Source organism: Neovison vison, chromosome 8, assembly GCF_020171115.1.
Source record: "Neovison vison isolate M4711 chromosome 8, ASM_NN_V1, whole genome shotgun sequence".
Classification (NCBI taxonomy): Eukaryota; Metazoa; Chordata; class Mammalia; order Carnivora; family Mustelidae; genus Neogale; species Neogale vison.
Genome location: NC_058098.1, coordinates 17362343 through 17382901, shown reverse-complemented (window position 1 = coordinate 17382901; position 20559 = coordinate 17362343). Strand labels below are relative to the sequence as shown.

The following is a 20559-nucleotide window of genomic DNA, read 5'->3' as shown; positions in this document are numbered from 1 at the left end:
ATTGTCAACTCATGTCAGCATACATAGGTCTGTGACTGGTATACAGTAGATGGTTAATTTTCATTAAGCCCCCCTTCACCACCCTGCTCCTTCAACACTATGTGAAACCCCATCAGAGAAAGCTCTAATGGAACCTTCTTCTATTTCTAGCCCTTGGCTTCAGCCTACCCAGATATCCCCCTTTCTTTGACTCATGATTTTAAAACCCTGCTATTCCCTTTGTAAGATGTAATTGCTTTGCAGCATCAGATTTGAGCTAAGGTCAACTCAGGTGTCTCAGTCTTGGGTAGATAATTCTCATTTCTAGTTCATAGGGATGAATTGAGACTTCCCAAGGACATGCTTGAAGGACAAGTGTTGGTTGTGGTTCTGGTTTTCCTGGACCAAAAACTGTACCAGCTTTGTCTTCCTGAGTGGGGTGAGGAAAACATATGTATGTGTATTGGCAGTGTGGAGGAGCAGTTTGAACAGTCTAGAGAGTAGGGATAGGAGAAGGATATAAGAAGACTAAGGAGCTGTACCAGTAGTTGTAGCAAGAAAAATATTAATAGGTTGGGATATTTGAATGCCATTTTTGGTTACTTTTAGTTTACTTATGATGTAATTCTCTCCTTCTATTTTGTCATAAAACCTTCAGGAAAAGCCACATTATTCCTTTGGCATTTTAGGACATGGAGAGCACTGGGTGAGAACAAAAGGGGCCAAGGGTCAAGGCAAGCTTGTCACACGCAAGCAATTCTGAGAACCCCCATTGCGGAAAATTCACTTCATTGGGCTTGCATAGGGAGAAACAGCACTACCCTACCCTAACCACCAAGCACACACTCTGGGCTTTCCCCCTCTTAAAATCTGTAGGATTTCTGGGCGCCTCGGTGGCTCAGTGGGTTAAGCCTCTGCCTTCGGCTCAGGTCTGATCTCAGGGTCCGGGAATCAAGCCCTGCATCAGGCTCTCTGTTCAGCAGGGAACCTGCTTCCCCCTCTCTCTGTCTGCCTGCCCCTCTGCCTACTTGTGATCTCTCTCTATCAAATAAAAAAATAAAATCTTAAAAAAAAATCTGGTAGGATTCCTAAGGTCTGAACAATAGCCAAGAGTCTTCCAATAGATGGACTCACTACAGTCTACCTTTCATAAGTGATCCTTCACTGGGGTCTTGACTTCAGCTACCATGGCTAGATTTGGGCATGCTGTGGTCCTGAGTCCCTCCTGAAAATGCTGGGTAGATAATGAGAAAAGAAAAAACGCTACAGTCAAAGGCTAACAGGTGCATAAGCAAAATGCTACACTCAGTCAATAAAAATAGGATTGCTAGAATCTCATCTAAACACAATAACCTATAGCTGAAGAGCTTAAAGACTACGAGCTGAGGTTGACATCATTCCTTTGCCTATGTTTCTGCACTTTGGATCTAGCCTGAGTTCATCTAATAAACATGTGATTTGTGGAATCATAGAGGAAATGCCAGAGTCCAGGCTTTGGCTTTTCTTCCTTGGAGAACAGCAATGAGAGGCTTGGACCTCTAGGTCTCCTATCAGAAAACATTCAGAAGAATGATGGAGGGAAGCTCAAGTTGTTTATCATCTGTTATATTCTTGACCTTTTATGTGCATTATCTCAAATAACTGGGAGAAACAGTCAATGACCTCTGGCTTAAAATGGGTGTGATAGACTAAAAGGGATTTGATTTATCCAAGGTCAAACAGTTAAGCTTTGGACATGGGATTTGAATCCAGGTGACTCTAATTCCCCATTTTTCCATGCAGCCTCTCAAAGAAGCTTCATATAAGATAGAACCTTCCATATAGAATTAGATCGACAGAAGAGAGGAGGGCAGGCAGTGGAGGGCAGGCAGGAGATAATTCCTACATTGTGCTTCGCTTCTCACACCACCTGTAACATGTTCTTCTTAGGGTTAAGGAATCCGAGGACACATCATTTCCCCTTCTTGGCTCTAGTCTTAGTATCAGCAAAATGAGGGCATTTCACTGAAGAATGGGTATTTATTGTCCTGCCAGTCTCTGCAGGGGTGAGAATTCATTATGAAGAGAGAAGAGAAAATGCTGGATGAAATGGTCTACCTCAGGCTTAGCCATTATAAAAAGAAGCTACATTTACAAAAGACCATTGCCCACGCCTCTTGCCTGTTGCCCTTGGGACAATGGTTTTAGTCCATCACTACCACAGGGCAGCATGGAACTATTGGTGACATTGGCCCCTTATCTCATGCTTCATTATTCTGGAGTTCAGCTTTCAGCACCTACTCCGAGGGGGTTGTTTTAATGGGATCGTTAGAGAGTGTTTACTAGATTAAAACTGTGGCTGTCTTCTGCAAAGCAACTCTGCAAATGGCTTTATGGGTTTCCGGATTTATTTTGTCTCAATGACTAGGCTCAGTTTGCAAATCAAATCAAAGCTGATTTTTCTAACTGCCACTCGGGCGCACCCAGCGGGAGTCTGCAAAGCCAGCTGTGTTCCCTTGATGGCTGGTGCCAGAGACGGGAATGCTGCTGCCTGCTGGTGGCCAGAGAGGTTCTAAGAGGAAGAGGGCAGACAGCTTGACCCTAACCAGGGCAGGCAGTCAAAGTCAAAGAAAGCAAATTTTCATTTTCTGGAAGGAGAAAAGGCAGATAGGATCTATGTGACCTCAAAGACTCACAGGCAGAGAGAATCGGGAGCCAAATATGGACTCGTGATATTGAAGCTCTGTCCAAATGAAGTGTCCCATGGTGGAAGGAACTTGTTGGGACAGAAGTAAGGTCCCTGTCACAGCAAGTGGAGCTGGACATCCGTTTCTGGAACAGAAACGGACTGGTATGGTTTTAGAACTAAGCCTCTGGGTCAGAAACCATTTTCCCCTTGATCTACTCTGAAGGCATGGACTGAGATGCGCAGGTGCCTCCTTCAGCAGGTGCAGCCTGGAACAGGGGCATCATCACCACATGGGATAATCATTTTCCACAGGAAGGCCTGTTCCCCCCCTCCTCCTTGAGCCTCAGCACCTCAGAAGTCTAACTACCCCACTCCAAAGTTCTATGTGCTCCATTTTCCCAAGGGTCACCTCTGAGCAGACTCAGCTTATATCTCCAACCTGGTTCCTAAGTTGAGCCCAACCCTCCTCTTCCAAATGTAAGGTAAACATTATTTAAGGGGTCTCAATGCACCTTCCCCTTACTTGCCCTGTCTTACATTTTCTGTTTTAACTATACAAATGAAACCTCATTGTTAAGTAGTCTTTGTACTGCCTTCCCTTCAAAGAATAAATAATATTTCTGTTTCTAAACCAAAATTTAATTTTTTTAACCCATTAGCTGAAGTTTTCTCTCTATGGCTCTGAACAAGTTCCAAGAGTACAGTGTGCCAAGCAGAGGGCTTTTAGAATTTTCCTTCAGCTCTTGAAGTGGAGGCAATTCCATGATCTTTTTGCTATCCCTCAACCCAGCAATGAAACACATCCTCTGTATAAGAAGAGCACATGGTAGATGCCACTGGTGCCACTCTTCCCTTTTGGGGTTGGTGCACTGAGTGTTGAGACTAAGGGCTTATACCTATGACTTTCTCCTGATACATGTGTGGGACTCAGCATTGCCATCTCCCCCTGGAGCCACCTGAGAGATGGAGGAGAGGGAGAAGGGGAAAGGAATAGGGGAGTACCAACAACTAATTGTTATGGGGGGGAGAGGCAGAAATTCTGGTCTTCTTGTTCAAGGCAGAACAACTTGGGAGAAGTTTATACTCTACCTTATCTAGCCTAGGCTTTAATTTATCTGAGAATAGATTCTTGCTTAGCATTTTACTACCTCTCCCACTTTCCTCTTTCATTTACAGATTTCTTCCAAGAGCCCTCCCTTAATACCTTCCCTGTGCCCAAATCCCTGCCTCAGGCTCTACTTCTAGGGAATCTCTCTTAAGAGAGGTCCCGTTTGTCTTTAGCAGCTCATTGATAAACTCCACTTCCCCACTAGCTGAACTTACATTCAGATTCCTCTAAACCTCCAGCCAAAGTCAATCACAGGCAAACCTTGGCTGAGGAACAAAGTAAAGAGGAATGTGAATCTGGGGTAGTGCCAATGAGTCCCCCACCAATGAAAAAGACTGCCTTCAAGGCTTTTGAGGTCAGCTTGTTCTGATCCTAGGATTATCCCCTTTACTTGCAAATACCAAACTCCCACTCCACAGTCCCTTAGCTGTGCCTTCAATTTTGGTTCTGTAAATAAATAGTGTCCCCTGGTGATATGTGAATATACCCACCAAAACCTCTGTAAATACTGAGGACTTGGGCCTTTACAGGGACTTTGGGCCAGGGGTGTGGCTCTTCTCACAGTCTGATGTGCTCAGTCAGCTGGTCTCCCAAATCCTACCCTTGGTCCTGGTCCTATGCAATTCCCAGTGTTAGGTGAGAAGGGGTGATGACGGGCAGAGAGACACAAAGTCTCCTATGCTATACCAGTCCCAAGGAAGCAGAACCCCAGGTGATGGCTTGGAAACATATCCGCCATTACTGCCTGAGCCTTTGGCACCATTGATATTTTAGTCCCCATTCAGTACATTTCACTTCTCTTTGGAAGCTCTGATCACAATTATAACTTCATGATTATCTGTTAAAATCATACATGTAAGGTCTGTTTCCACACTAGACTGGGAGCTCCTTGAGGACCAGGACCATGTGTGCTGATTCACCATAAAAACTGTAGTTCTCTTCAAAGTGTACCATTCGCAGATGCTCAGCGAGCCAACCATACGAAGGAAATAACATTCATTGACAATAATTTTATCCAAAACACTTTGCAGTACAACACTTGTACACATATTGTATCATCTGATCCTCTAACAAACTGGGTGGCAGAGGTCTTCATGTACTGGAGCTGGCTTGTCCCATCTTGCTAAAACCAACTGTAAAACATTCTTGGCTATTTTGCAAGCCAGTTGTTAAACCATCGGTAACTTCATTGAACATCGTGGGGATATTTACATCCTTGAGATCAACAGAGACTATAAATAAGAGGTTTTCTTTTACAAAGAGTAGGTTTATCATCAAACCACTGGCAGTCGGTGTGTTAAAAAATGTTCTGTAAATGAAGAGATGGACATAACATTAAATATGGTGCCGCTGAGTTTCAGGAAGATGAAGTGTGACTTTCAAGGTCTCTGACCCTTGTTACAGTGAGATGCTGGCTTCAAACGCATTTACTCATTTCAGCAGGCATTTTTCAAGTACCAGTGATGTGCTGGAACTTCCCGCCATGGCAAAACGTGATGGGGAAATTAGTGGTTAAGACCAAGGAGCTCCTTGTGAGAGAGCCTCTCAATCAGCTGTCGTAGTGCCTATCCTAGGAGGTGGGCTCTGCTCAGACCCCAGAAGCATGACTGGATCAGGACCTGATACTTCACCACCCTATGGAGCCTGAGAGGGGTCCTGCTGTCACAGACCAAGCCACTGGGTGTGTGTGGATGGCTCACTGTGTTTACTCTCTGTCCAGGGCTCCTTCCACAGAACCTGCAGCTTCTCTGCCCCCAAACAGCCCCAATGAGCTTCCCAAGGGAACAGCAGTCAAATCTAGAACTCAGCTCACCATCAGGAGCCCCCTGACAGGACTAGTTCCTGGTCTTTGCACATTCTTAAAAGCTATTGGGATTGTACCATGAATATAGAATAGTAAGAGGCTCCAAGGGAAACCACATGGATATTACCCCTAACCGTATGGGTTCTGCTATGAGTTGAACTACGTGTCCATACCCCAACTCATATACTGAAATCCTAACCTCCAGGGTCTCAGAATGCACCATCTACAAACCCTATATTCAGAGCATCTCAGAATATAGGGTTTGTAGATATAATTAGTTAGTTAATTATGATGAGGTTAAACTAGAGTAGGGTAGGCTCCTAACCTAACAGTATCAGTCCCTAAAAAAAAAAAAGAAAAAACTTGGATACAAGATGTCCACAGGGGGAATGCTATGAAAGATGAAAAAACCAAGGAACATCAAAGATTGCCAGCAGCTAGGGGAGAGGCATGGATCAGACCCTTCCCTCATAGTTCTCAAAGGAACCAACCCTACTGATAACCTAGCCTCCACAACTGTGAGACAAGAAATTTTGTTGTTCAGGGGCACCTGGGTGGCTCAATGGGTTAAAGCCTCTGCCTTCGGCTCAGATCATGATCCCAGGATCCTGGGATCGAGCTCCGCATGGGGCTCTCCTCTCAGCAGGGAGCCTGCTTCCTCCTCTCTCTCTCTCTCTCTCTCTGTGTGCCTTTCCACCTACTTGAGATCTCTGCCTGTCAAATAAATAAATAAAATCTTAAAAAAAAAGAAATTTTGTTGTTCAGTCACTCAGCTGGTAGTACTTTTGGCACAGCAGCCACAGAAAACTAATCCAGGTCCCTTGCTTTGCAACCATCCAAACTGGGCAGCACTACATTAGAGTTTGGGTGACTATCAGGGACATTAAAGACAGACAAGGGTTAGAGCCCCATGCTGGATCCAGGTGTGGAATCTAGCAGAAGAGGTGCTGCACTTGGGGTCAGGGCAGAATGACCCTGCCTGAATGTTGGGGACTGTTACATTCTCCCTGTGAACGCTCTAGTTCACACAGATGACTACAGACACCATCTGGAATCACCAGGGTCACAGACAACACACCAGCCAGGGCGGTGGCCTCAAGCTTGCACATGCGCTCACACTCCAGAGGCTGGATGCCCCCTGGCAGCCCCACAAGGAAGATGCCATGATGACAGGAAGGTGGGGGAAGCACTTGGACGGAGCTGGATGGCCAGTGGAATATGCCAGAGCCACATCATCCACTGCCGATGCCTGTGGGATTCCCAGTATCTTATTTTCCCCTGTTAAAGGGGAAAGTGTTTTCAGCAAACTCACAAAGTGGGGAATTTGATTCAGGAAAGAGATGGGTCGAATGTGGCTTCCTGGCCTTAGATCCTTGATACAGAGCAGTGCACGGATTTAGAGAGGGTTTGACTTTAATCGAGCCTGGATGCTCCCAGGCTACCTCAAGGCACAGAGAAGACACCAACCAAATAGAAGCCTCCTTTTCTTTGCTTTTTCTTGGCTTTATTTTTCAACAAGTATTCTCTTATCTAGGTCGTACTGAGAGGGCTAACGCCCTGGAGTCTGTAAGACTGGCACTCTGCATTCTCCAGCTCTCTGTCCCACTTCAGGTGCTCCTAGAGCTCTGTCTCTTGGGGCTGAAGTGACTGCCCTTGAGGGCCTGGAAAGGGAGGGTGTCGGTCCTTGGAATCTACCTCTGACTATCCTGGCCAGCTAGCTGGGCATTCACCCTGATTCACTTGTTCTCATCTTTCCACACACCCACATGAGTACACACTCATATGGGTGTGAGTACACACTCCCACTATATGAGTACACACTCCACTAAGTACACACTCCACTAAGGAAGACTATGTCCTAAAGGTCAGACAGGAGGAGAAATTCTTATGCTACAAAGAGGTACAAGCTTTCTGCTCTAGTTCTTTAAAGACCCCTGCAATGCTCCTGCAAAGGAGCAAGGCGGCTCTGCAGAAGTAGGGCATGGTGGGCCTCAATCCTGAAATCACCAGGAGAGTTTTAGTTATTCTTTTAAAAAGTCCCCATAGGTACCTACTAGATTTAGAAAATCCGATCTAACTGACTACCCTTTAGCGGGGAGAGGGTATGCCTCGAATCCCACAGGCCCATGGAAGGCAGAACAATTGCATCAACCCCTCCCTTGGCTAGAGGTCAAAAGCCGGAGGGGAGCCACAGAGCACCATCACCTTGGGTGAGGGAGGTCTCCCTGTGAGTTTCCTTCCCTTGCCGGGCTGCCCCTTTAAGCAGGACACCGCAGACACCCGGCTGTCCTGCTTGCCGTCTGGAGCTCTGGTGCTATCCTACTGATACTGTTCTTCCTTCTGGATTATCTGCTTTCTTCCGTGGGAAAGTCTGCCACAGCCTGTGATTTGTGCCACTTCTGTTTGTAGGCCATCAATTCTCCTTGCCTCACAAAGAGTATTTTATCTCTTTCTGTCCAGTAGCCTGAGTTCCTGAGAGCGAACAAGTGAGGGACACACTGGCCTCTCATGACTTATGTGAAATCAGAGTGAGTTCTTACCGCGGTGAGTCCGTAGTGCTTTCGTCTTCTCCCTTCTATATCCCCTTCCCTCTTCTGCCTACAGATTGAGCTTGTTTTTTCCAAAGTTATGAAAGTCACAAGTGATAGGACTTTGTGCATTTGTCAAATAACCCCAATTATTCTCCTCCTCCTCTCTCTTTCCCCATGCCCTCATCTCTTCCTCTTCCTCCACACGTGTGCATTTTCTTCTGAATGAGTGTGCATGTGTGTATATTTTCATGTACGCATAGACACACTTGGGTCATCATCTTTGTTTATGGTTTCTACCTATGATTATATGCCTACTTATGTTTATAACTGTCATCTCTGAGGAAGCATCCTATGTAACTGAATGGGTTGTCGATAAATGCAGGGAACCACAGGATTGTTCGATTTTGGTGTGTTTATATGGAGAGAATGGTTGTTAAAAATATCCATTCTATAACAAAAAGATAAACCTGATTTCTAGCCATTCAACCTTGTAATAGGTTAAATGATAACAAACCGTTCATTGATTTTTTTTTTAAAGAGTAATAAACAGAAACATGTACCAATTGAAAGGGCCAGGCAATTCAATTATAATTAGAAAAACAGAAAGTGATGAGCCTGAACAATGCTGCCTTAGTTTTTGGAATAAGTACTGGGATAAATATACATAACAATGCAGTGTTTGTTTTCTCATTACTAAAAGCACCAACACTATCACCTCATTTGTGAAAGCCAAACCCAGTGGAAAGAAGTACAAAACTCAGAAGATAGGTTTGACAGACATGCTTAAAAAATATACACATAAACAGACCCAAATAGAACCAAAATATATAGCAGAAGAACATTTGAGTCAATTTATATTCACCACTCTACTGATTAATATACTAGTCCATGCATCCATCCATCTGTCCATCTGTCCACCCGTCCATCCGTCCACCCATCCAGCCATCTACTCACTGATTCACCAAATGTGTTTTGAGTTCTTAATAGGCTTTAGGCACTGTTATTAATATATACTATAGGTATATATTAATACCTAGATGCAAATGACTCCAATGAAAATAATAATTTTATTTTTAGTAATTGTTGGCTCAACTTTCCCTCCATAGCTAGAAGGAGAAATACTTAAACAGCTGAAGACAGACAAGGACATGCCAACATACCTTTTGTAGCCAGGCGAACGCAGTTGATTTTGGTCTCCTGCGAACAACAAAAGTGAGGTTCTGGTTAATTAGTTGCAGGTTTGATTTGTTATATAAAGAAAAAAATATACATATGTGTTTTTTTTTAATTTATTTTTTATTTATTTTCAGCATAACAGTATTCATTATTTTTGCACCAAACCCAGTGCCCCATGTAATCTGTGCCCTCTCTAATACCCACCACCTGGTTCCCCCAACCTCCCACCCCCTCCCTGCGTTTTTAATTATAATTTTAAATCTGTCTTTGCCATTTCTTCTTCCATTGGAATCATCTTTTAATTCTATTTCTTCATTTCTTTTCAGGCTAGGTACATACTTTGTTCCTTTTACTTCCTGGCTCTGATCACGTCATAAGCTTCTTCCCCAGGCAGAACAACTTATAAACATATCAGATGCTGCTATTGCCTAGCACAGGACAACTTTAACAATGACACTAAGTAGGTATACTGGGACATGAGTTAATAGATGGCACCAGGACCATCCTTGGGAACCTATAAAAGATTAATGCATCTATCAGCACAGACTGATCAGACACTTGGCAGTAGCTCAGTCAATAAGAATGTGTAAGAATCAAACTGCAAAGCTCATATTCAAAGAGTCACATTGGTCCCCAGATCGTTGGTGAATCTCACGGTTTCCATGGATAATGTTGTGAATGTATGCTTACGTGGCAACTGAATCTTTGCTATGTAAACTATCTAATTATTGTTGGCTCTTCCCCAAGTGGACAAAATCCATAAACTTGTGATGTTACTGGGCATGCAGTTGAGTTACAGAAGAGTGTGCTTAGAAGGAGAATCATTTTTAGCCAGCTTTATTGGGATGGTCTCCCAGAAAGCCCTAGAACCAGTTGAAAATTCCAGTTGACTAAGCTCTACCTCCAGCAACAGTCTCAATGTAGTGTGTCAATGAAAATAAAAGGCAAAATGTGCAAGTGTGAGAGTCTCAAGAATCAAATGTGTGTCTTCCCACTGCTTACTCATAAGAAATCACTGCATCTTGAAGGCACTTGGGTTAGTCAGGTCTATGAGGGTTCCTGGACCCAGTTCTGTTGTGTGTGTGTGGTGGTGGAAGGGGGTTCTTTCCCTTCCATCCCACCAAGCAATCCTCAGATACCAGCAGGGTATCTGAGAATTAAACTCAGGTCTGACACTGTCTACCTGGAGATGGCATCAGATTCCATAGGTTAAGGATTCAGTTCTATAGGACTGTCCCGTACCCCACCACTTTAGATGCCAGGTATGAGCCTCAGGCTGTTATCTGTGCTTTTAACCTCCCAGCTACAGTTTGGAGGTTCCAATTTCTAAAGCAGCTCACAGAACTCAAAGAAACATGTTAGTAGATCACTAGTTTATTGTAAAAGGTTGTAACTCAGGAACAGCCAGCCAGATAGAAGAGATGCATAGGGTGAGGCATGTGGGGAGGGGTGCAGAGCCTCCATGCCTTTTCCAGAAGTGCTGCTCTCCCCAATCTCCCCCAAAGCTCTCTAAGCCCAGTCCTTATGGATTTGTATGGAGGCTCCACTGCATGGTCATTATTGACTAAGTCATCAGCTACTGGATGATTCAACCTCTAGCCCTTCACCTCTCCCCAGAGGTCAAATAGGCTGGGGGTGGGGTGAGACTGTGGGACTGTGGAACTAAATGTTCCAACCCTCTAATTAGGAACTGATCCTCCCTGCAACCAGCTTCTTCCTTAGGTGGGGTCCAAAAGTCACCCTTGGCAATAGCAAAGACATAGCAAGAGACACCTTTAGGGCCCCTGACACTTAGAAAATTCCAAGGGTTCAGGAAGCTGTGAGCCAGAAACCATGGACAAAGACCAAATAAACATGAGAAATATACTTTTGGTCATCTAAATGACTAAAAATTTATTTCTAAGAAATCACAATATTGCACCAGGGTTACGCAGAAGTATAAAACCCATGAACTTCAGCAGCTAAAAACAGTAAAGGTGTATTTCCCACTCAAACTAACAGGTCCAGGATAGGTGCATGACTGGGTCTGAAGTGGGATAGTGGTGGTAGATAACTGTGATCACTGTAGTCACTCAGAGACCAAGGCTGGTGCCTCTATTTAAATTCAATTTAGTTAACATACAATATATTATTAGTTTTAGGGACAGAATTTAGTGATTCATCAGTTGCAGAAACACCCAGTGCTCATTACATCAAGTGTTCCTTAATGCCCATCATCCAATTACCCCTTCCCCTCCCCATTTCCACTCCAGGAACCCTCAATTTGTTTCCTATAGTTAAACGTCTCTCATGGTTTTTATCTTATTTTATTTCTCCTTTCCTTCCCCTCTGTTCATCTGTTGTATTTCTTAAATTCCGCATGCGTGAAATCATATGGTATTTGTCTTTCTCTGACTGACTTATTTCACTTAGCAGAATACCCCTTAGTTCCATCCACATCATTGCAAATGGCAAGATTTCATTCTTTTTGATGGCCGAGTAAAATTCCATTATATGTATTTATATGTGTGTGTGTGTCACATCTTCTTTATACATTCATCTGTTGATGGATATCTGGACCCTTTCCATAGTTTGGCTACTATGGACATTGCTGCTATAAACATTGGGGTGCATGTACTCCTTTGAATCTGTATTTTTGTATCCTTTGGATAAATACCTAGTAGTGCAATTGCTGGGTTATAGGATAGTTCTATTTTTAACTTTTTGAGAAACCTCTATACTATTTTCCAGAGTAGTTGCTCCAGTTTTTATTCCCATCAAGAGTGTAAAAGGGCTCCCCTTTCTCTGCATGATCACCAACATCTGTTGTTTCCTGAATTGTTAATTTTAGCCATTCTGACTGATGTGATATCTCATTGTGGTTTTGATTTATATTTCCCTGATGCTGGTGATATTGAGTATTTTTTCACGTGTCTGTTAGCCATTTGTATGTCTTCTTTGGAGAAATGTTTGTTCATGACTACCTCCATTTTAACACAAGGTTTCATGGTTCACTGAAGCAGAAGCAAAGAATGCTGGAGTTGGGCACTCAAAAGCAAATGTTTTGTATCAGAAGCTACACTTAATTGACTCTATCAAGAAGCTAAACTTACTTGACTCAAGTCATATGGCCATGCCTAACTTAAGTGAGGTGGCGAAATGGAGTCCTCCATGTACCTAGAAGTAGAGAAGATATGGTAATGTCTACAGCAGAGTCTATTTTCTCTAGGTACACCTCTGAATGCTAGAAAATGTCACTTTAAGTATGACTCCCCAGTGGTCTTGATTCTATTCTTCACACCACAGAAAGTCTTCCCTTGCTTGTGTACAAAAGATGTCTGGATATCAAAAAAATGGTTCTCATGTCCATTGATGCTCTTCAACAATTCCTCAGATGGTAAGAGTTCAAGTCCTTTGAACCAATATTGCTACTCATCCTGGAACATCCTGCAGTTTTATCCCTCTTACTGCGATGGAACTAGAATAGGAAGCAGCAGTTTACATGTGGTCTTGTCAACATATGATTACTTAGATTATCACTACTTTCTATTTTCCTTAGTTATACTGGGCTTCTATTAACACAGCCAATATGCCAATATCTCAGTTTTTCACTGATCACGATGAATGTGCCATCAACCTTCTCCTGACCAAAAAAAAAAAAAAAAAAAAATGTGGTTGTATTGCTCAAATGCAAGTACAGAGTCATATACTGATTTCCCCTATCGACTTCCATCTTCTTTGATCTGGTTGCTACAGCTTGTCATCATATTCCCCACCATATATAAGTTTTTGCACACATTTTTCTATAATTTTATCCAAATCTTATTAATATAAGTGGTAAATCTTATTAATATAAATGGTAACCTGGAAAATGCCATTGATAAAGATTTGTGACATGTACTAGAATCTGCGTTCCAGGTTGGCATTCATTGCTTATCAGAATTTTTGATTATCTAACTATTCATTTCCTCAACTGCTTATGCACTTGGATTCTCCTGCTGTGTTTTCCCACCAAAAGAGTTTGCCATAGGGTCAAACTCACTTCAGGTACTCAGACTCTGTCTACTGCATTTCCCCACTCTATCAGTCTAAGAACTCTCTCAAAGAAAGAAGGTTGAGTTGACATAAGTTGTTTCTTTAGGACAAGTGTTTCCCTTTCTTTCTTTCTTTTTTTAATGCTGAAAGTGCTCTTTTTAAAAAATAAACAATTACCTTATTAAACAACTGGAAAATGTAGAAATATTAAAAGAATATCACACAGTATGATTCAAATTTATGAAGTATTCATTTAGGTGTTCATATGATATATCAAGTAAACTATATTTCAAAAAAAATTTGTTTAGGGAGGATATCCAGAAGACAGAAAGAAGGAAAAATTACATAAAAAATATAAAAATAAGGTGAAAAGAGAGTTTGTATATTCTGTATTTTTCAATTTTTTTGAGTGAGGCTTGAATGGCTATGTATTTCCCCCTTAGGACCACCTTTGCTGTATCCCATAGGTTTTGGACCAATGTGTCTTCATTCTCATTGGTTTCCATAAATTGTTTAAGTTCTTCTTTGATTTCCTGGTTGAACCAAACATTTTTAAGCAGTCTTTAGCTTCCAAGTGTTTGAATTCCTTCCAAACTTTTGCTTGTGATTGAGTTCCAGTTTCAAAGTATTGTGACAGAAATAGAAGTTTGAATTATATATGTATAATATATGAGCTATGAGCTGTCATCAACTTTTACCAAATGAATGCTAAATCACTCAGAAAAAAAAAAAAAAACAAAAAAAAAAACAAAGTATTGTGGTCTGAGAATATGCAGGGAATGATCTCAGTCTTTTGGAATTGGTTGAGACCTGATTTGTGACCCAGTATGTGGTCTGTTCTGGAGAAAGTTCCACAAAAAGGAGAAATTCATACTAATATCCCCGATGAATATGGATGCCAAGATTCTCAACAAGTTCTAGCTAATAGGATGCAACAGTATATTAAAAAGATTATCTACCATGACCAGGTGGGATTTATCCCTGGGATGAAAGGGTGGTTCAACATTCACAAATCAATCAGTGTGATAGAACAAATCAATAAGAGAAGAGAGAAGAACCATATGGTCCTCTCAATTGATGCAGAAAAAGCACTTGACAAAATACAGCATCCTTTCCTGATTAAAACTCTTCCAAGTATATGGACAGAGGGAACATTCCTCAACTTCATAAAATCCACCAATGAAAAACAGAGAATATCATTCTTAATGGGGAAAAGCTGAGAGCCTTCCCGCTGAGATCAGAACATGACAAGGATGACCACTCATGCCACCGTTGCTCAACAAAATACTAGAAGTCCTAGCAACAGCTCTAAACAGCTCTATTTCTAAAAAGAAATAAAATGCATTCAACTTGGCAAAGAAGTCAAACTCTCCCTCTTTGTAGATGACATGATCCTTTATGTGGAAAACACAAAAGACTCCACCTCCACATTACTAGAACTCATACAGCACTTCACTAATGTGGTGAGATATGAAATCAATGCACAGAAATCAGTTGCTTTCTTATACACTAACAGTGAAACTGTAGAAAGGACAATTAGAGAATCGATTCCATTTAAAAAAGCACCAAAAACATAAGATACCTTGGAATAATCCTAACCAAGAGGAAAAGGATCTATACCTGAGGAACTACAGAATGCTCATGGAAGAAACTGAAGATGACACAAAAAGATGGAAAAACATTCCATGCTCATGGGTCAGAAGAATAAACATTGTTAAAATGTCTGTGTTGCCCAGAGCAACCTATACTTTCAACGCCATCCTGATCAAAATACCAGCGACATTTTTTCAAACTGCTGGAACAAGTAATCCTAAAATTTGTACGGAATCAGAAAAGACCCCAAATTGCTAAGGAAATGTTGAAGAAGAAAAACAGAGCTGGGGGTATCACATTGCCTAATTGCAAGCTTTATTACAAAGCTGTGATCACCAAGACAGCATGGTACTGGCACAAAAACAGACACATAGACCAATGGAACAGAGTAGAGAGCCCAGATATAGACCCTCAATTCTATGGTCAAATAATTTTTAACAAAGCAGGAACAAATATCCAGTGTAAAAAAGACAGTCCCTTCAATAAATGGTGCTGGGAAAATTGGATAGTTATGTAGAAGAATGAAACTTGACCATTCTCTTACACCATACACAAAGATAAACTCAAAATGGATGAAAGACCTCAATGTGAAACAGGAATCCATCAAAATCCTGAGGAGAACATAGGCAGTAACCTCTTCAACATCACCCACAGCAACTTCTTTCAAGACACATCTCCAAAGGCAAAGAAAACAAAAGCAAAAATGAACTTTTGGGACTTCATCAAGATAAAAAGCTTCTGCTTTTCCTTCCTGCAAAGGAAATAGTCAATAAAACAAGAGACAACCCATGGAATGGGAGAAGATATTTGCAAATGACACTACAGACAAAAGCTGTACAAAGGGCTGATATCCAAAATCTATAAAGAACTCCTCAAACTCAACACACACAAAACAGATAATCACATCAAAAAATGGGCAAAAGACATTAACAGACACTTCTCCAAAGAAGACAAACAAATGGCTATCAGACACATGAAAAAATGTTCATCATCATTAGCCATCAGGGAGATTCAAATCAAACCACACTGAGAAACTACCTTACACTAGTTAGAATGGCCAAAATTAACAACACAGTAAACAACAAGTGTTAGAAAGGACGTGGACAAAGCGGAACCCTCTTACAATGTTGGTGGGAATGCAAATTGGTGTATCCACTTTGGAAAACAGTGTGGAGATTCCTTAAGAAGTTAAGAGTAGAGCTACTTTATGACTCAGCAACTGCACTACTAGGTATTTACCCCAAAGATACAGATGTAGTGAAAGAAGGGCCATCTGTACCCCAATGTTCATAGAAGCAATGACCACAGTCGCCAAACTGTGGAAAGAGCCAAGATGCCCTTCAACTGACAAATGAATAAAGAAGATATTGTCCATATATACAATGGAGTATTAAGCCTCCATCAGAGTGATGATGAATCTTGGAACACTGAAAAAAAAAATAAAATTCAAAATGTAAGTAAAAAAATAATAAAATAACTTGTGAAGGAAATATACTGAACCATAAGAACTGTTGCATGGTTCATTTGAAGTGCAACATACATAGTATGTTAGTTAGTAGACAAGCAGTAGACAAGTCTACTAACCTTAACTACAGTTTGCCAAATTTTTCACAAAGCAATCACCCACCTATGACCAGTACCCCTGATGGAAATGCCAAACATTACCAGCACTTTAGAAGTAACTTCCTGCCCTCTCTAAATCACTTCATCCCTGCAATGGTGAACACTAACCCACCTTCTGTTTTAAGATTTTATTTACTTATGAGAGAGAGAGAGAGAGAGAGAGAGTTGCAGGGTGGGGTGGGGGCAAGCAGACTCCCTGTTGAGCATGGAGCCTGACATGGGACTCAATCCCAAGACCCTGAGATCACAACCTGTGCCAAAACCAAGAGTCAAATGCCCAATTGACTGAGCCACCCAGGTGCCCCTATATTAACCTGCCTTCTGTAATAGTGTTCTCTCTTCCTCTCTCTCTTTTTCAGAAGATTTATTTTATTTAGAGAGAGAGAAAGAGAGAGAGAGAGGACATGTATAGCGGGGGAGGCAGAGGAAGAGGGAGAGAGAAACAAAAGCAGACTCCATGCTGCAGTCCAACGCAGGGCTTGATCTCATGACCATGAGATCAGATCTGAGCCGAAAGCAAGAGTCAGATGCTCAACTGTGCCACCCTGGTGACCCAGGAATGTTCTCTTTAAAATGTGTTCCATTAAAAGGAATCTGGGTAGCTGCAATGGTTTGTTCTACTGCCTTCTGTCCCTCATTGGGTCATTTGTAAGAACTTTCTAATTCTGAGAATCATCTTCCCTTCCACAATTGCATTCACGACTGTGGGCCATTTCCAACACAACTTCCTCCACCCCATATCCATTAAAAGCTGTTTTCTATAATCTGGAGTGCATATCTCATTATGCTTAACTCTCTCTGGCTCTCACAAACATGACGTTGACATGTCTACTTTCTCCCAAGCTCCTGACACCTTTAATTCCATAACCAATTTATCTTTGTTGGTTAGAATTAGATACAAAATAACAAAGTCCTAAATCACTCTGTTGACCTTCTGCGTGACTGAACTGTTAGCAAGCAAGTCAGGAAGGTGCTAGATATGCTGCATCCCGACATATGGGAAGTCTGGCCAGTGCACATATACCCAAAGTCCCCAATCAGTTCAATAAACAGGAAATGATTATATAAAGCTTTCAGAAAAGGAGAAACATTTGGTATATTTTCTATCTTTATTATTACATCCTACTTCTACGTCTGTAATATATCCTGGGACAGTACAATAATTTCATTTCCCCATCCTAACTTCACTCAAATCCCACTTCCCACTTGATATTTGTGTATCTGGACACAGATATGTACCATATTGGGGCAGAATATAATTCCCTAATTGTTTGATTCTGTTGAGACCTAGTCCTACTCAAGCTCTGCCAGTACTGGGCAACATTGAGCAAGTCACCAACACTTTCTATTGCTCAATTTTCCCATCAATGAAATAAGAGAGAAAAGGGTAGAGTGGCTACAGTGGGCAGAGTATTCTAAGTTTGCTTCAGTGGGCAGAGTATTCTAAGTTTGCTTCAAGTTCACAAAATGTGAGGTCTGGTTTCAGCTACTGGCTGTCCTCCTGCTCTTTCAGTACTCTGTTCTCTTGACACCACTCCATATCATCATATCCCTCCCCACAACACACAGCTTACTAAAAATAAGACAACACCTTGGGTGTGTGGGGGGGTACCTTTCATCTACCTTATTTCCCAGAATGCCATATGTCTACACCTACTTACCGACTCATGGTCTCCATTTCAAGACTACATCAAGTCTGATCCATCCATCCAGCCAGCCATCCAGCCAGCCAGCCTTCACTACCTAGGAAATTAAAGGGTATCTCTCTAACTCAGAGACTTGCAGCATAGTGTCCAAGGCATCAAATAGTTCTATAATTGCTACTTATTATCCAGATAGGCTTAGGTTAAGTTATACTACCACCCTGACCAAGAAGTCATAGATAACTGGGTAGTGCATATAATTTTTATTCTATTACCCCATTAGACTGCTCTAGGTAATAGGATGGGGAATTAGGCCTGACCCCAGTTTTCAAATAATTTCCCCAGTTACCCTAACTCATGCCTTTGTCTTCTCTAAGATTGAGTCACCCTTGTAAATATGATGAAAGTTAGTCCTGACACCATAGTTTAGTTTGCTGAGTTGCTTTGGCTCCTCCTTTAATATTCCTCTAAGTCTTGGCTGGGGCTCCAACAGCCCACTTAACCCTTTATTAATCTGGTCAACCAAACATCATATATTTGTTGATATGATCACTATTAATTATATTGATGATTTCTGAATGATAACTATATGCCAGGCATTGTGCTGGTATTACAGTATTACGGAATTATAGCATGGGCAAAACAGACATAGTCCATGTCCTCATGGAGCATGTACACATTATTTTCAAATGTTTGTGACAAACATTAGGCAACTATTCTCACAAATAAGTATCTAATAACAAGTTGTAATAAACCTACTGTGAGGAAGAAGTACTCAGTTCTATGTATGTGTATCAAGAGGACATGAGGTGTGGATGGGAAGGAAAATAATACACTGCCTTGAGCAAAGACCCTTTAACCTGTGACCTGGAAGATCAGTAGGAGGTAATTATAAGAAGTGTCAAAAACAGTGTGTCCTGGACTCAGGAACAGACATGCAAAGACCCCGAAGTGAGAAAATGTATGTTGTAGTTGAAGGTGTAAAGAAGTTGGAAGATAACATCATAATGAAGAATTTGAAGAATGATATGAGATGAAGCTAGAGACAGAAGCCTGGTAGTCTTTTAGGCTGTAGAGTTTCCGTCTATATGTTAAGAACAACAGGAAACAATCAAAGAGTTATGAACAGGAACAATAAAGTTTCCAGATTTATATTTTTTTAAAATATAGAGACTGTTATATAGAGAACAGACTTATGGTATAGGAAAAACGAGTCAGTAGGAAGAGGGTAGTGGTGTAGTCTAGCCTAGAGATGGTGATGGCCAAAAGAGTGGCTGCAGAGGCTGTTTCAACCTCCCCCACCCTAGGAAGGCATATTTTGGCTCTGCCTGAACTTAGAGACTTCCCACTACCTCACCCCACCCAATGCTTATGATTCTGTATCGGCTTCTGGTACAGACACCTACTGGGTCCTCAATCTAATTTCTCTGCACCCCAATTCTCTTTGACTCTCTTCTAAAAATCCACAAAGTATACAACCTTAGCATAATTAAAATAGAGCAAATCCTCAAAACTTCATAATCTCTGTTAGTAAAAAACAGACAAATAAACAAACAAAAACCACAACTGAATGAAATATTTCTAAGGTTTTCAGCACAAGATTTTGTGGACAGCAAGGTCCATACAGGAAAGCAACTTAAAAGAGAAGAGATGTAAGCCAGAAGAGGGTGTAATATTGATCTGAAGTGGTTTTAGAGTGGAAGGGGTTAGAGGATGTATCAGCCTAGTGATGGGTATTAAGGAGGGCATGTATTGCATGGAGCACTGTGTGTTACACATAAACAATGAATAATGGAACACTACATCAAAAGCTAATGATGTACTGCATTGTGACTAACATAACATTATAAAAAAATAAAATGATCATTAGCAAGAATGAGTTCACATGTAGGAAAAATCTGAAAATGTGGAAAATGCTGGTAGATTAAGACAATGAATAGGTAGAAAAGACTTGAAGGCATACAAATTCAAGGGGTAACCTTAAATAGGTATAACTTATGGGAGAAAATAATGTAAAAAGAAGGGAAAAGTGCCCTTGGGAGATTGGATGAGGAAAAGGAAAAGAAGCAGAAGGAATTTTAAGGTTTTATAAGTCAAAAGAGAACAACAGCAACAATAAGTCCAAGAATATGCAAATACCCATCCCCCAACAAAACTTAAACTTAGTTATCAACAAAACTTAGTTATCCGTTAAAAAACAGGACTTCACTACTATATCAGAATACTGTGTTTTTAAACTAGAAATATTATAAGCCACCTTAAATCTACAATATGAATAAAAGAAAGGAGCCAAATACAACTACTATATGAAGAAAATGGAGGGGTATCTGGGTGGCTCAGTTGATTAAGTGTCTGCCTTCAGCTCAGGTCATGGTTTCAGGGTCCTGGGTTTGAGCCCTGCATTGGGCTTCCTGCTCAGC

The 20559-nt window shown here is 41.4% G+C and overlaps 1 protein-coding gene across 4 annotated transcripts in view; it reads right to left on the bottom strand.

Moving 5' to 3' along the window:
• The window catches only part of PTPRT (protein tyrosine phosphatase receptor type T), an 804817-nt gene that overhangs the window by 208125 nt on the left and 576133 nt on the right, over positions 1–20559 (bottom strand). For all 4 annotated transcript variants that reach the window (XM_044263018.1, XM_044263019.1, XM_044263017.1 and 1 more), the window contains one exon: positions 9251–9287. In XM_044263018.1, the coding sequence (XP_044118953.1) occupies positions 9251–9287 (37 nt within the window). The remainder of the gene's footprint in view (positions 1–9250; positions 9288–20559) is intronic.